This window comes from Staurois parvus, unplaced genomic scaffold (genome assembly GCF_062004578.1).
Source record: "Staurois parvus isolate SC_StPar_1 unplaced genomic scaffold, SC_StPar_1.0 ptg001192l, whole genome shotgun sequence".
Classification (NCBI taxonomy): domain Eukaryota; kingdom Metazoa; phylum Chordata; class Amphibia; order Anura; family Ranidae; genus Staurois; species Staurois parvus.
In genome coordinates this window covers 5290001-5305269 of record NW_028318988.1, presented here as the reverse complement: position 1 = coordinate 5305269, position 15269 = coordinate 5290001, and the positions used below count along the sequence as shown (strand labels likewise).

The following is a 15269-nucleotide window of genomic DNA, read 5'->3' as shown; positions in this document are numbered from 1 at the left end:
GAGCTGCGCAGACCCGGCCACAAATCCCAACTCCATCTCCGATTATTTTTTTGTAGGGGTTTTGATAATAGATTATGTTTTTTAATGGGTGAGGAGCCCAGGAGGGAGAGTATAATCTATATTCCAGTGTCCCCGGATGACCTCCCTGAGATCGGCGATCCTTCAGGAGATAAGCGTGAGAGCGGAGCCAGCTCCTGCGGTTTGATGAAGTGACTGCGCCGTTATCTCCTCCGTCACATACTACAGATTGTATTAAGACTTCTCTTTGATGTCATTACAGATATCGTCTTATCAACAGGCCGCAGGCCACGGCTGCAGAAATCCTTCAAGGCTTCTAGCGGCCATATTTCAGATTAACCGCAAATCTCAGATGTGGAGGAGTGCGCTCACATTTGAATAGCATAGAGAATACGGTGTAATTAGCAAAACTCAGACCTGTTTTTTTTTTTTTTCAAACACAAAAGCCACTTTTGCTGAGGGGCGAACAAAAACGGCAAACGGCACCCTCCAGGTTAAGCTGTACAGGTTGCAAGCATTCCGTGAAACCGAATTACAGGCTTGACTCTGCTCTGTAGGTATTGAGAACAGGCATGCCTGTGAACTTGCTGAAATCTGTAAAAGTTGGTGTCAAGTGGGACATTCTAGCACTAGAAACATAGAGAAGTGACGGCAGAAAAAGACCGTTTTTTTTTTTTTTTTTGTTTTTTTTTTGTTTTTTTTTTCTTTCTTTTTTCTTTTTTTCTCCTTTTTTTTATTTACTTTTTTTTTGTCTGAGTATAGATTATTATTATTATACTACAGTATTTATATAGCGCCAACAGTTTGCTCAGCGCTGTACATTATAATGGGAGACAGTACACGAGACAGCACAGTAACAATACAAAACAATACATGAGGGAATTGAGGGCCCTGCTCCTTGGAGCTTACAATCTAGGAGGGAGGGGAGAGTAGTACAGGAGGAAATAGCTTTGGGGGATGGAGTGGTAGGAAGAGTGGAGGAGATCGGCAATTAGGTGAGGGCGGGGTAGGCTTCCCTGAAGAGATGGGTTTTCAGGGTGCGCCTAAAGGTGAGGAGGGTAGGTGACAGTCTGATGGATTGGGGTAGTGAGTTCCAGAGTAGGGGGAAGCCCTGGAGATGGGCATGGGAGGAGGAGACCAGGAAACTAGAGAGTAGGAGGTCTTGTGAGGAGGGCATGGGAGGAGGAGACCAGGGAACTGGAGAGTAGGAGGTCTTGTGAGGAGCGGAGAGTACGTTTTGGGTGGTAGATGGGTATCAGGTCGGTGATGTAGTTTGGGGCAATGTTATGAACAGCTTTGTACGTCAATGTTAATCATTTTGAATTTTATGCGCTGGGCAATCAGAAGCCAGTGGAGGGATTGGCAGAGGGGGGTGGCGGATATGGATATAGATCTATGTTTGTCTCACGCATGTCTGACGCTATTTACTGTTGACTGGATCACTACCTCTGCTGGAAGTTTATTCCAAACGTCAACTACTCTTTCAGTAAAATAGTACTTTCTGAGATTAGTTTTGAGCTTTCCTCCAGTTAGTTTAGGCTACTTTCACACTAGCTCTGTCAGCAGGCGTTGAAGCGTTAACTTCCCAAACGCCTCTGAAAATTCTGCACATGGCAGCACACAGTGCTGTTCACACAGAAGCGTTAGCGTCCCAGCAAAACGGATGCCACTTGTCAAGTCAGGAGGAGTTGAAGCCTCCCATTCAAGTCTATGGTGCCGTTCCGCAAACGCCTGGCTGGCGTGTGTGGTTGCGAGGCGTTTGCGGAGCATTCATACCATTTATACTTCATTATAGATGTTTGTGATGCAGTTTTAACTCTTGGCAAATGCCTATCAGCCGCTTCAAAACCGCACATAAGGCATTTTGGAAGTGTTTGCAGAGCGTTAAAAACGCTTCACAAACGTCTAACACTTGTGCAACACTATAGGGGTGTTTGGCAAGAGTTAGAAATAAAGTCAAGTGTGAACGAGCCCTTAGGGTCCTGTCCTCATGTTCTTGATTTTGGTTTCATGTTGAAAATCCTGCCCTCCTGAACCTTATTCACCCTCTTGAAGTAGTTAAAGGTTTTAATCCTCCAGACTGGACATGTTAAGTTCCTGAATTCACTCTTGATATGTTTTAACCTCCAGAATTTTCACTCTTTTTGTTACCCGTCTCTGGACTTGTTCTATCTTATCAGTATTTTTTTTTGGAGAGGCCCCCAGAAATGGACACAGTATTCTAAATTAGGTCTAACTAAAGATCTATATAGGGGAATAAGGACCTCCTTCCTCCTGCTGGTGACCCCTCTAGTGATATAAAGATCTGTATAGGGGAATCAGGACCTCCTTCCTCCTGCTGGTGACCCCTCTAGTGATATAAAGATCTATATAGAGGAATCAGGACCTCCTTCCTCCTGCTGGTGACCCCTCTATGATATAAAGATCTATATAGAAGAATCAGGACCTCCTTCCTCCTGCTGGTGATCCCTCTATATAGATCTTTATATCACTAGAGGGATCAGGACCTCCTTCCTCCTGCTGGTGATCCCTCTATATAGATCTTTATATCACTAGAGGGATCAGGACCTCCTTCCTCTGCTGGTGACCCCTCTAGTGATATAAAGATCTATATAGAGGAATCGGGACCTCCTTCCTCCTGCTGGTGACCCCTCTATGATATAAAGATCTATATAGAGGAATCAGGACCTCCTTCCTCCTGGTGACCCCTCTAGTGATATAAAGATCTATATAGAGGAATCAGGACCTCCTTCCTCCTGCTGGTGACCCCTCTATGATATAAAGATCTATATAGAAGAATCAGGACCTCCTCCCTCCTGCTGTTGATCCCTCTATATAGATCTTTATATCACTAGAGGGATCAGGACCTCCTTCCTCTGCTGGTGACCCCTCTAGTGATATAAAGATCTATATAGAGGAATCGGGACCTCCTGACGGTGTCCCCTCTAGTGATATAAAGATCTATATAGAGGAATCAGGACCTCCTTCCTCTGCTGGTGACCCCTCTAGTGATATAAAGATCTATATAAAGGAATCAGGACCTCTTCCTCCTGCTGGTGACCCCTCTAGTGCTATAAAGATCTATATAGAGGGATCAGGACCTCTTCCTCCTGCTGGTGACCCCTCTAGTGATATAAAGATCTATATAGAGGGATCAGGACCTCCTTCCTCCTGCTGGTGACCCCTCTAGTGATATAAAGATCTATATAGAGGAATCAGGACCTCCTTCCTCCTGCTGGTGACCCCTCTAGTGATATAAAGATCTATATAGAGGGATCAGGACCTCCTTCCTCCTGCTGGTGACCCCTCTAGTGATATAAAGATCTATATAGAGGGATCAGGACCTCCTTCCTCCTGCTGGTGACCCCTCTAGTGATATAAAGATCTATATAGAGGGATCAGGACCTCCTTCCTCCTGCTGGTGACCCCTCTAGTGATATAAAGATCTATATAGAGGGATCAGGACCTCCTTCCCCCTGCTGGTGACCCCTCTAGTGATATAAAGATCTATATAGAGGAATCGGGACCTCCTTCCTACTCCCAGTGTCCCCTCTAGTGATTAAAGGTATTGCAAAAAAAAAAAATCATAAACCGAGGCATTATTTTTAATGGATTTTCATTCGTTAACCGAAAATGACGTTAACGGAATTGTTTGTAAACTGAGGTACGCCTGTACATAGACATGGTGTGTGTTCAACCAAACTCAATATTCTAAACACCGGGTGTAGTAATAGTTTATAGTTCTTTAAAAATGTCATATTTTCTTAAATATTCCACACTTGTATGACCATTATAGATTTGTTCAATAGATATTTGATCCTTCTTTTTGGTTGATGGGTGTATCTTCTTTTTGTTTTTGCAGAGATTTTGGTCTTCCACAATGAATCCCGTTTACAGCCCTGTGCAGCCAGGGACTCCCTACGGAAATCCAAAAAACATGACTTACGCAGGTATGTTGGTGTGCCTGTATTTTGTTGAGGGGAAAGAAGTACATTTCTATGCTCCTGTATTCCTTGTCCTATCCTCTGGTGTAAAATCCCAAGTTTCAGCTTGTTTAAAGTCCTTCTTTGCAGAGTGTATTTCTAGGCAGTACACAATTTCCCCCCATAAATCTCCATATATCTTGGTATATTTTTTTAAAATTTATCTTGCCCCTCAACAGGAACAGCTTTTATTGTTCCCTGTGACATCCCCAGGCTTGTAAAATTGTTGCAGGCGCAGCTGCTGGGAGCTCAGTCCCTATTGACATAGGAACACCCCCAGAACTATAGCATCCAAAAGCCCTTTTTCACATACAGTGTGGGTGGGCAGTCTCTTAAAGCGGAGCTCCAGTCTCCTTGGCAGGTTTCTCCAAAAGGCACCCCTGTGATTCTCTTTAGTTGCACAATATAAATCGGATACTGTTATAAGTGTATTTCTTCTTCTTACTTGTAAATATGACATTCATCACAGGATCAGAGCAGACAGGCAGCAGCCATTACTAGTGTGGGCAGCAGCCATTACTAGTGTGGGCATCTGAAGCCCGCTCCTACTTACTTCTGGGATTCCGTGCAGCTGGCTACCCAGCACGTACCCCCGATTTTGCGCCTGCGCAGTAAAGACAACGCGGCGCACTGTGTTGCTTACAGATTGCCATAACAATGGCAGTGCCGGCGGAAGTTCCCACCCCGTTATGGCAACCTGTCAATCAACACCCGGAAGGAAGGCAAGTGCAGTCTGAAGGTTCCTGAGATAGATGACAGCGATATCCCAGGATCCCTAGGGAATCGCTTATAGGTTCGTGAGATAGATGACAACGATATCCCAGGATCCCTAGGGAATCTCCTATAGGTTCCTGAGATAGATGACAACGATATCCCAGGATCCCTAGGGAATCGCCTATAGGTTCCTGAGATAGATGACAACGATATCCCGGGATCCCTAGGGAATCGCCTATAGGTTCCTGAGATAGATAACAGCGATATCCCAGGATCCCTAGGGAATCTCCTATAGGTTCCTGAGATGGATGACGGCGATATCCCAGGATCCCTAGGGAATCGCCTATAGGTTCCTGAGATAGATGACAGCGATATCCCAGGATCCCTAGGGAATCTCCTATAGGTTCCTGAGATATATGACAGCGATATCCCAGGATCCCTAGGGAATCGCCTATAGGTTCCTGAGATAGATGACAGCGATATCCCAGGATCCCTAGGGAATCGCCTATAGGTTCCTGAGATGGATGACAGCGATATCCCAGGATCCCTAGGGAATCGCCTATAGGTTCCTGAGATAGATGACAGCGATATCCCAGGATCCCTAGGGAATCGCCTAGGCGTCCGGTACCAGAAGTGTAGACTACATATAGAAAAATAAGGTATTTAGAAAAAAATAGATAATTGCCATTACAGACTGTTCTGCGGGTGAGCATTGTGTTGCAAGGAACATGAAAACATGGGTGGGACTCCGCTTTAAGTTGTGTTGCTCCAAAGACTTGCTCATAGGTTAGTTTGTGTTTAAATTGGTCCTTGAATGCAAGAATGTGAGTTAGGCAGGCCAAAGATGATGATTTTCTTTCCTGCAACCTGTGGAATCACGATTCCCCCGTCAACATAGTCCTGGAATGTAAGAATGTGAGTTAGGCAGGCCAAAGATGATGTGATTCCACAGGTTGCAGGAAAGAAAATAGATTCCCCCATCAACATAGTCGTTAAGGAATCCCTCCCGCAGTGCTATTTTGTTCTACTGTCATGGAGTCTTCCCTTCCAGCAGAACACAATGATCACTGCCAGCGGTTATAACTGCCAGCAGTAATCGCATGCAAAAAATCTAACAAGCTGGTTGTACTGAATTTGATTGGAGAACTGTTCTGAGATTCAATCCATCTATGACCAGCTTCAGGGACCTTAGATTGTAAGCTCCTTGAGGGAGCCTGATGTGAATGTACAATCTATATGTATAGTGCTGCATAAGCCCTGGTTCACACTGAATATGTCTTTGAAATCGTGCGACTTCACTTGAAGTCGCACGATTTCAAAGTCACGACTTGTAAGACACCTGTACGACTTCATGCACAGATGTCAATGCAAGCTGTACCAGAAATTGGCAAAAGTAGTGCAGGAACTACTTTTCTAATCACCGCGACTCCGAAGATGTCAGGTGCTGCACCGATTAGGACGGTTCCACTACCGATGATGGGGTGCGACTTGTCATGCGATTTGAACCGTCAAATGGCATGACAAGTTGCATCGATGTGAATGGGGGCTAAATTGTCGCAGCTATGTAAAAACATATAATAAATATTGCTTTTCTGAGAAAGGAAATTCATGGATTTGAGTGACGGAGAAGGGGGGCAGGATGGAAAAGTGAGTGTCTCTGCAAATGATCCCCCCAACCCTCTCCTTACTCTCCTTACCTGTGCTCCCTCAAAGCTCTTTTGCACACTTCCAGGCATGGAGGAGTATTTGACCCATTGCTCCAAGTTGATGCTTGGGCCTTGCATCCAGTCGCTATGCCAGCACAGTCACTTGACTCAGACATCTCTGTCACATGACCCTGGGTCACGGAAGGAAGGAGCTGCAAGAAAGTGCAGCTAATGCCTGGTATACAAGTTGAGAAAATCGGCCAAATCGTTCAGGAGTTTTTGCATGCTGGCCTCAAATTGAACACCAGAGTCCTACTAAGTGTCCGAAAATTCTTGTAAGATCTCCTACAACTTCCCCTGTGCGTAGCTATGTACCAATGTGTAATCGAAAGTGGCGTAACGTACGCGTGACTTCTGCTTGCCATGCCTTTGGCTATATCTATTTAAAGTGTTGCGATGTGTTTTTACACTGGCACACCGAGGATCGCCAATATGGGTCCAAAAATTTTAATGAGCGATCACATTGTTACAGCAAGGCAAAGTTTTGAAGTCTCGCAGGACCCCTTCATCAGGCATGTGTCACATGCCTGATGAAGGGGTCCTGCGAGACTCCAAAATGTTGCCTTGCTGTAACTGTGATCGTTCATTAACCACTTCCAGTCCGGACACTTCCACCCCCTTCCTGTCCAGGCCAATTTTCAGCTTTCAGCGCTATCGCACTTTGAATGACAATTGCGTGGTCATGCAACACATTACCCATATGAATTTATTACCCTTTTTTTGAGACAGATAAAGCTTTATTTTGGTGGTATTTATTCACCGCTGGGATTTTTTTTTTTTTTGCTATGTAAATGAAAGTCCAAAAATTTGGAAAAAAAGTGTTTTTCTTATAAAATTTTGCAAATAAATAATCTTTCATCATAAATCTTGGCCAAAATGTATTCCGTTTATCTTTTTAGTGAAAAAAAAAATAAGCCAAATTAGTTTATAACCAAAAATTATAATTTTTAAACTTTTTTTTTTTTTTTTTACATTTTTATTTTTTTTTATATATTTTTTTTTTTTTAACATACTGTCACCCTAGCCGTACAATGTCACTACTTGTGTGGGGTGATGAAGATATATATATATATATATATATATATATATATATATATATATATATATATTTTTTTTTATTTTTTTTACAGTGATTCAATTATCTTTTTAGTAAAAAAAAAAACCCAAATTAGTTTATAAACAAAAATTATAATTTTGTCAAAAACAATTGTTTATACTTTTATTTTTTTTATATATATATTTTTTTTAAACATACTGTCACCCTAGCAGTACTACTTGTGGGGGGGGTGATGATTTTTTTTTTTTTTTTTACACTGTTCGCTTTTACACCCATATTGGATGTAAAAGCAATCATTTCTCTCTCTCTGTCTGCATTCTTGCAGTCATTGAGAACTACTGAGTGAGCTGTGATTGGTCACAGCTTGTCACATGGTACAAGGCTGTTGTGAATAGCCTTGTACCATGTGACCTCTGTGATCATTCACAGATTTCACACATAGTAAGCAATGATGTCACAAGTGACATTTTGCTTACTACTTTGCATGTGATCACTGATTGGCCAATCAGTGATCACATGATCGGGACCTCGTACAGAGGTCCCGTCCGACGATTGGTGTTTCACTGCGTCCGGAGGACACAGCGGGCACCGGATCGCGGTGCTGACATCCCAGGGAGCGCGCACAACTAGAAATGGCGGGTGCTGTTTATGAACGGCAACCTGCCCTTGGAGTGCCACCGTCCTGCCGTTTATAAACCGCAGGCGGACGGCAAGTGGTTAAAAACGTTTGGACCCATATTGGTGATCCTCGGTGTGCTGGTGACATTTTTCCTTGCTGATTCTGTTTGGTTCCAGCCGACAGTCGCTGCAGCCCCCACTTATACACACAGCCATTTTTAACGCAGGAACGTGTGCGTATGGATTGTACACTTGTATTTGTACACTGGTCTCTGCATGTAGATTTGTTACGCGCACATAGATTCGTCTGTAGTCAAGGGTCATGTCTTCCAAATGGAGGGCTTACAAAAGGAATGCAAGAGTCAGCACTTCCAATCGCAGTCTTTGGAGTTATGTCCATCAGGAATGTCCTTAAAAAGAAGAAAAGAACATTTTTCTTTGTATACCCAGATTGTTTTTGTTGCCATTTTTCCTTCCGGGTTGTTTGTTTCATACGCGGTCTTGGTCAATACATTTTTTATGGATGAATACTATATTGATTACATGAAAACTGTTCATTGTGGTATCACACATTAAATATTTTCCTGCTTGTCCCTTTGGCCATTATCGCATGGACTGTCGTGATTTTCTCCCAAAAGCTGTGTGCTGGCGATCAGATTATCGGACAATCTCTCAGAGTGCATTTTTTTTCATCCTGATTTTCTCATTGTATATGCCAGGCATAAGATGAGTATTTGTGGATGGGGGAGGCCTGAGCAAACACTGTGTATGGCCATCTGTCAGAGCCCTTTAACACAGCATTTCTCAACCTTTTTATCCCAGAGGAGCCCTTGGAATAAATTTTAGGTCTCATGTCTCCTGGCAGGATTAGTCTATGAAGGATCATTGGGAAAATTCCCCTTTCATTGGTGGTGGGAAGAATATCCTCCTTACAGGGGTGGCCAGAATGAGACACTTGCAATCACTCTGCTGGCTCTGCCAAGTGGTGTTGGATTTGGGACTGTGCAGCCACCATCGCATCGTCGATCGCATGGACTGTCGTGATCGACTCCCAAAAGCTGTGTACTAGCAATCAGATTATCGGACAATCTCTGAGTGCGGTTTTTTTTTTCCGTCCTGACTTTCTCATTGTGTGCGCCATGCATAAGATGAGTATTTGTGGGTGGGGGAGGCCTGAGAAATCACTGTTACTTTGCTGTGTATGGCCATCTGTCAGAGCCCATTAACACAGCATTTCTCAACCTTTTTATCCCAGAAGAGCCCTTGGAATAAATTTTAGGTCTCATGTCTCCTGGCAGGATTAGTCTATGAAGGATCATTGGGAAAATGCCCCTTTCATTGGTGGTGGGAAGAATATCCCCCTCACTTGGGTGGCCAGAATGACACACTTGCAATCGCTCTGCCAAGTGGTGTTGGACTTGGTGTCACGTCTATGGTAGTGAGCTCTATAAAACCACAGCTTGGGGTTCCCCAGGGCACGGAGTCTAAGCCCCAGCCTGCTTGTTCACCAGGGCCCCTGATGGTGGGGATGGACTTGGAGCAGGCTAGATCCAGGTTGCGGCCCCCAGGTACACCCACCTGAGGTAGAAGAGACCACTAGCAGAAGCAGGGTGCAATGGGAGTAGAGACAGGATATCCATCCAGTAGGCAAGCCGAGGTCAGGACAGGCGGAAGACCAGGAATGTCAGGAACGAGCTGGGGTCGGTGCATGGATAGACAATACAGGAGGAATGTCAGGGCCAAAGCCGGGGTCAGTACACAGATATACTAAACGGATTCAGAAGAACACTGGGGAGCTCCATCAACAAACGTTGCTCAGGCAATGTGGCCCAGTCAGAGCACATCTTAAATAGACAGGCAGACAAGGAGGTGGGACAGGAAGTAATGGAAGGAAAGGACATAAACCCAGGGAATAGCAGACGACGTCCATAGGTGAGCACACAACAACACACGTGAAGGAATCAAGAGCAGCATGGAGGTAAGAGTAAACACACAAAAGTCTGCAAGCTAACTTGTGACACTTGGAACTCTGCATCCACCATCAGCTAGTTGGGGTAAGGTAAACCACCACTTGATGGATGTCTAGTCTGTCTGGTGGTTAGATCCTTCAGGGTTTGTTGCATGGCGGCATTAGCTATCTCTAGAGCAGGGTTTTTTAACCAGGGTTCCATGGAATCCTAGGGTTCCTCCAGAGGTTTCTAGGAGTTACTTGAGCAGTGAGCAATTTCTGCCTCTCAGATTAGTTCCCATTGACACCATTGATCGTTTTGGTTCCCTGTAATGGAGGAATTCTTCTCAATGACCACAAGTGTAAGAAGCATTTTTTCCACTGACCATCACACCAGTGTATCATGAGTTATAGATGTACTCTTTTTTTAGCAGGGGTTCCCTGAGACTGGAAAGTTATTTCAAGGGTTCCTCTGTGTTGCAAACATTTAGAAAGGCTGCTGTAGGGTCTCTACTCTGGAAAGCCTATGTGATACTTCCGCTCACAGCTCCTCCATTTATTTACAAAAAGAAAACTATTCCAGATGATCTCTCCCCAGCATGGGCCAGCTGCCCTAGGTTAGTAAAATAATAGTGCAGCTGGAACAGCACTGCCGGTCCGGCAAGAAACGGGCAGCCCAGGCAGGATATCGGGAGAAAGGCTGCAGGCGCCAGTCTGATAATTTCTCCAGCAGGTTCAGGTCTGGAGAAGAGACCGGAATGTATTATAGTGGGTCTCTGACCTTTGCAGCCCCAGATCAGCAACAGGTCTGCTGTAATGGATGCAAGAGATGAGGGCGCCTAGCAAAGCTCACAAGAGGTAGATCTTTATGCCGCCAATGCCAAGCCACGCCGCCAATGCCAAGCCACACCCCCTGCAGGCGCCATCAGATGGGAAGTCAGCCACAACTCCCCGGAAGCCCTAGCTAACCTTGGTTGAGAATGGCTGCTTTAAAATGATTGGGTTGAACTTGTCTTACTGCTTTTATCCTCGTCCTCACCAAGGTTCATTTTAGGAAGCCGGCTGCCAAGTCGGCGGCTTCTTTTCTATGCAGAGAACATTGTGTTTGGTGTTCGAGGTCAGCAGTGCAATGTGCTGATTGCTCACTTAAATGGCATTTCTTCTTTATACATTAAGAACAGAGCATTCTGCGCCATGGGGAAAAATAGGTCTCCTCTAAGCCGTTTACCTGCATTCTGTACAGAAAGAATACTAATGAGTTCTACCGTCACATCGTCCCTTTCCAAAGGCTGCAGAGATCGCAGTGTTTTTTCAGCATGTTGTGAAAGTCTAGCAAGTGGAGCAATCGCTGCCAAGCAAACTTTGTACATTGAAAGCATTTTTTATTAAGTTTTACTGCTGATTGTTAGCTAGTTGTGTTCAGTAGGTTTTGGGTAAAGCAGCCGATAAATCATTTTTTTTTTTTTTTTCGTTCGATCAGCGGTTTGACTAAAAATATATGAGCTGATTCCTCCATCCACGCATTCAATATGGATGGGGGAATCCTTCCTGCTGAGATATTGTATTCTGAGAGACTTTTTCCCGCCGTCAGAATACAGAGATCAATGTTGCTGGCTATAGCTGGCGTCACTGATTGTTCGGGAAACACCCAACAGGGTGGTTGTACCCAAATCCATCGATCGATCAACTTTTGTGTACATCCAGCTAGCCCATATATGGGTCGGAATGTGGCCCGTTGCTGCCTAACCGGACCATTTTTTTATCTATGTATGGCCAGCTTAAGCCTTGTCAGCGCTGTCTCCAATTGGCTGTTCAGTGGGAAGGTCTGCCTTCACGGTCATCACCTGATCAGTCTCAGTGTTGTAATGGGGAAGGCTGCAGCCTCCGCTTACAAAAGCCTTTAAAAGTACCTTATCAAAACTATCCAGAACTCCAAAAAAAAAAAGAAATGTTGCTTTTAGTTTTACTATACTAGCTAGCTTTAATATGTTCCCATTAAAGTGTGTTTAACCACTTCCAGTCTGGGCACCTTCAGCCCGCTTCCAGTCTGGGCACCTTCAGCCCGCTTCCAGTCTGGGCACCTTCAGCCCGCTTCCAGTCTGGGCACCTTCAGCCCGCTTCCAGTCTGGGCACCTTCAGCCCGCTTCCAGTCTAGGCACCTTCAGCCCGCTTCCAGTCTGGGCACCTTCAGCCCGCTTCCAGTCTGGGCACCTTCAGCCCGCTTCCAGTCTGGGCACCTTCAGCCCGCTTCCAGTCTGGGCACCTTCAGCCCGCTTCCAGTCTGGGCACCTTCAGCCCGCTTCCAGTCTGGGCACCTTCAGCCCGCTTCCAGTCTGGGCACCTTCAGCCCCCTTCCAGTCTGGACACCTTCAGCCCGCTTCCAGTCCAGTTCAGTCCAATTTTCAGCTTTCATCACTGTCATACTCATAAAAAAAAATCATAAAAATGTAAGTAAGTTGGGTACAGTGTTGCATGACCATACAATTGTTCGCGCAAAGCTTCCTTTTGGTGGTATTTGATCACCCTTTTTTTTTTTGCTATATAAATGAAAAAATACCAAAAATTTTTAAGAAAAAATATTTTTTTAGTTTTTGTGATTAAAATTTTGCAAATCTTTCTTCATAAATGTAGGTCAAAATATATTCTGCTACATTTTGGGGGTTAAAAATAACCCAAAACAGTGTCAATTATTTTGTCTGTGTAAAAGTTAGTCTACAAACTGGGATATATATCTGAAAATTGATCAGTTGAGACCCTAAAATGCTGGACGCTGGTATGATGTATGGTGGTGATCAGGATGCTGGTATGTGGTATGGTGGTGATCAGAAAGCTGGTATGTGTTCTACATTTGTGGGGTAAAAATAACCCAAGACAGTGTAAATGATTTAGTCTGTAAAAGTAGAATCTACAATCTATGGGATATCTCTCAGAAAATTGATCAGTTGAGATCCTAAAATGCTGGACGCTGGTATGGGGTATGGCGGCGATCAGGACGCTGGTATGGGGTATGGCGGCGATCAGGACGCTGGTATGGGGTATGGCGGCGATCAGGACGCTGGTATGGGGTATGGCGGCTATCAGGACGCTGGTATGGGGGCGATCAGGACGCTGGTATGGGGGCGATCAGGACGCTGGTATGGGGGCGATCAGGACGCTGGTATGGGGGCGATCAGGACGCTGGTATGGGGGCGATCAGGACGCTGGTATGGGGGCGATCAGGACGCTGGTATGGGGGCGATCAGGACGCTGGTATGGGGGCGATCAGGACGCTGGTATGGGGGCGATCAGGACGCTGGTGTGGGGGCGATCAGGACGCTGGTGTGGGGGCGATCAGGACGCTGGTGTGGGGGCGATCAGGACGCTGGTGTGGGGGCGATCAGGACGCTGGTGTGGGGGCGATCAGGACGCTGGTGTGGGGGCGATCAGGACGCTGGTGTGGGGGCGATCAGGACGCTGGTGTGGGGGCGATCAGGACGCTGGTGTGGGGGCGATCAGGACGCTGGTGTGGGGGCGATCAGGACGCTGGTGTGGGGGCGATCAGGACGCTGGTGTGGGGGCGATCAGGACGCTGGTGTGGGGGCGATCAGGACGCTGGTGTGGGGGCGATCAGGACGCTGGTGTGGGGGCGATCAGGACGCTGGTGTGGGGGCGATCAGGACGCTGGTGTGGGGGCGATCAGGACGCTGGTGTGGCGGCGATCAGGACGCTGGTATGGGGTATGGCGGCGATCAGGATGCTGGTACACTCACAGGCTGCGGTATCTCTTCTCTCTGCTCAGACAGTGAGAGCAGAGAGAACTGATCTTTACTTTTTACTTTGTATTGTTTACTATGTGATTGCTTTGATTGGACACTGCAATCACATAGTAAAATACCATGTGATCCGCTATATCGGGGTGATGTGTGGATTTCTGGGTTCCCGCTCTGTGAGCTGTGCAGGAGCCTCACATTGCCGCTGCTTCCGGATGGGAAGTGGTTAAACCCAAGAATGAAAACCTAAAACAATGTATATATTGCAGCCTAACCAGTCCTTAAATGTGGCGTGCTGAGATGAGCAAAAGTGTCTAAATCCATTAATATATTATTTTTTGAAGCCTCTCTGTGTGCACATACAAACTGACACGTGTTTGGTGCATCTGCATACAAAATGACGATTGTTGCACGCACCAGCGTGAGAACAATAATTCTGGGTCCACTATTCACAGTTGCAGTGGAACTAACCCCCAAAATACTCACCTCTATACTCTCCTCCAACCATAAATGCGGTTGTTAAATCCATCACAGGCTGCTGCCATCTTCTTCCCAGCTACTTCCAGGTGCTGGGTTTTCTACCTTCTGATGGGCTGGTGGTTTGATGTCCTCTCGTACATGGGGATCAGTCATTTCGGCACAGCTGGAGTGTGTTGGGATTGCATGTAGAGCTGCACAAGCTCAGCTCAGTGTACATTCAGTAGGAGGTGAGCAGGCAGGTAAGCGTTTATTTCAGAAGAGACATTCAGTCTTCTCTGCAATAATAAAGAGCTGCCTGCTTGCAGGTTTTTGTTAAGTTTAGTTCAACTTTAACTCAAAATTGGTGACCTGCATGGGTTTTTAAAGCGTCACCTATGGACATTTTTGGGTACCATAGGTTTGTCATTGTTTTATGAGCGTGTGCAATTTTAAAGTCCAACTGTGGGCCAAAAAAAAAAAAAGTTTCCCTTGCAGTGGGGCTGTGCCCACGTTGTAATGGTTGAGTGCTCATTTTGTCCAGGGCGGAGGAGAAACCCTTATACTTATCTGATCCTCCACTCCACAAGCAAACTGCGCTCCCCCACAATCCAGCAGTGGACTGTTCCTGGAGTTCTCACATCCAGAGCAGGTCTATGGAGCACCTTCTGGACTTGATGTCAGGAACAGTCCATCCCTCAAGATTGCTAGAACGCAGGGCTCTTGTGTAGGGAGGAAAGGAGGATCAGGTCAGGGGTGGACTGACCATTTGGAAACTTGGGCTCTGCCCGAGGGCCCAGGGTCAGTAGGGGGCCTCATGAGATGCCCCTGGTACCTTTTTGATAGGCTTTTCTGAGTTTGGGCAAGGACACAGGAGCCCCATGATCCCCTATTGCCCGGGGGCCCCATGAGTTGTCAGTCCACCTCTGGATCAGGTAAGTATATCTTCCCTTCATCTCTCCCCTAGACAGAAACGAGCTATTAACCCTTTCAGTGCAGGCACAGCCCCACTGCAGGGGA

General features: G+C 45.9%; 1 protein-coding gene across 1 annotated transcript in view; it reads left to right on the top strand.

The window, feature by feature from the left end:
• Positions 1-15269, top strand: part of FAM168A (family with sequence similarity 168 member A) — a 181258-nt gene that overhangs the window by 55155 nt on the left and 110834 nt on the right. Inside the window, exon 2 of the mRNA XM_089659847.1 lies at positions 3881-3968. Within this exon, the coding sequence (XP_089515973.1) occupies positions 3899-3968 (70 nt within the window). The 5' untranslated portion in view covers positions 3881-3898. The remainder of the gene's footprint in view (positions 1-3880; positions 3969-15269) is intronic.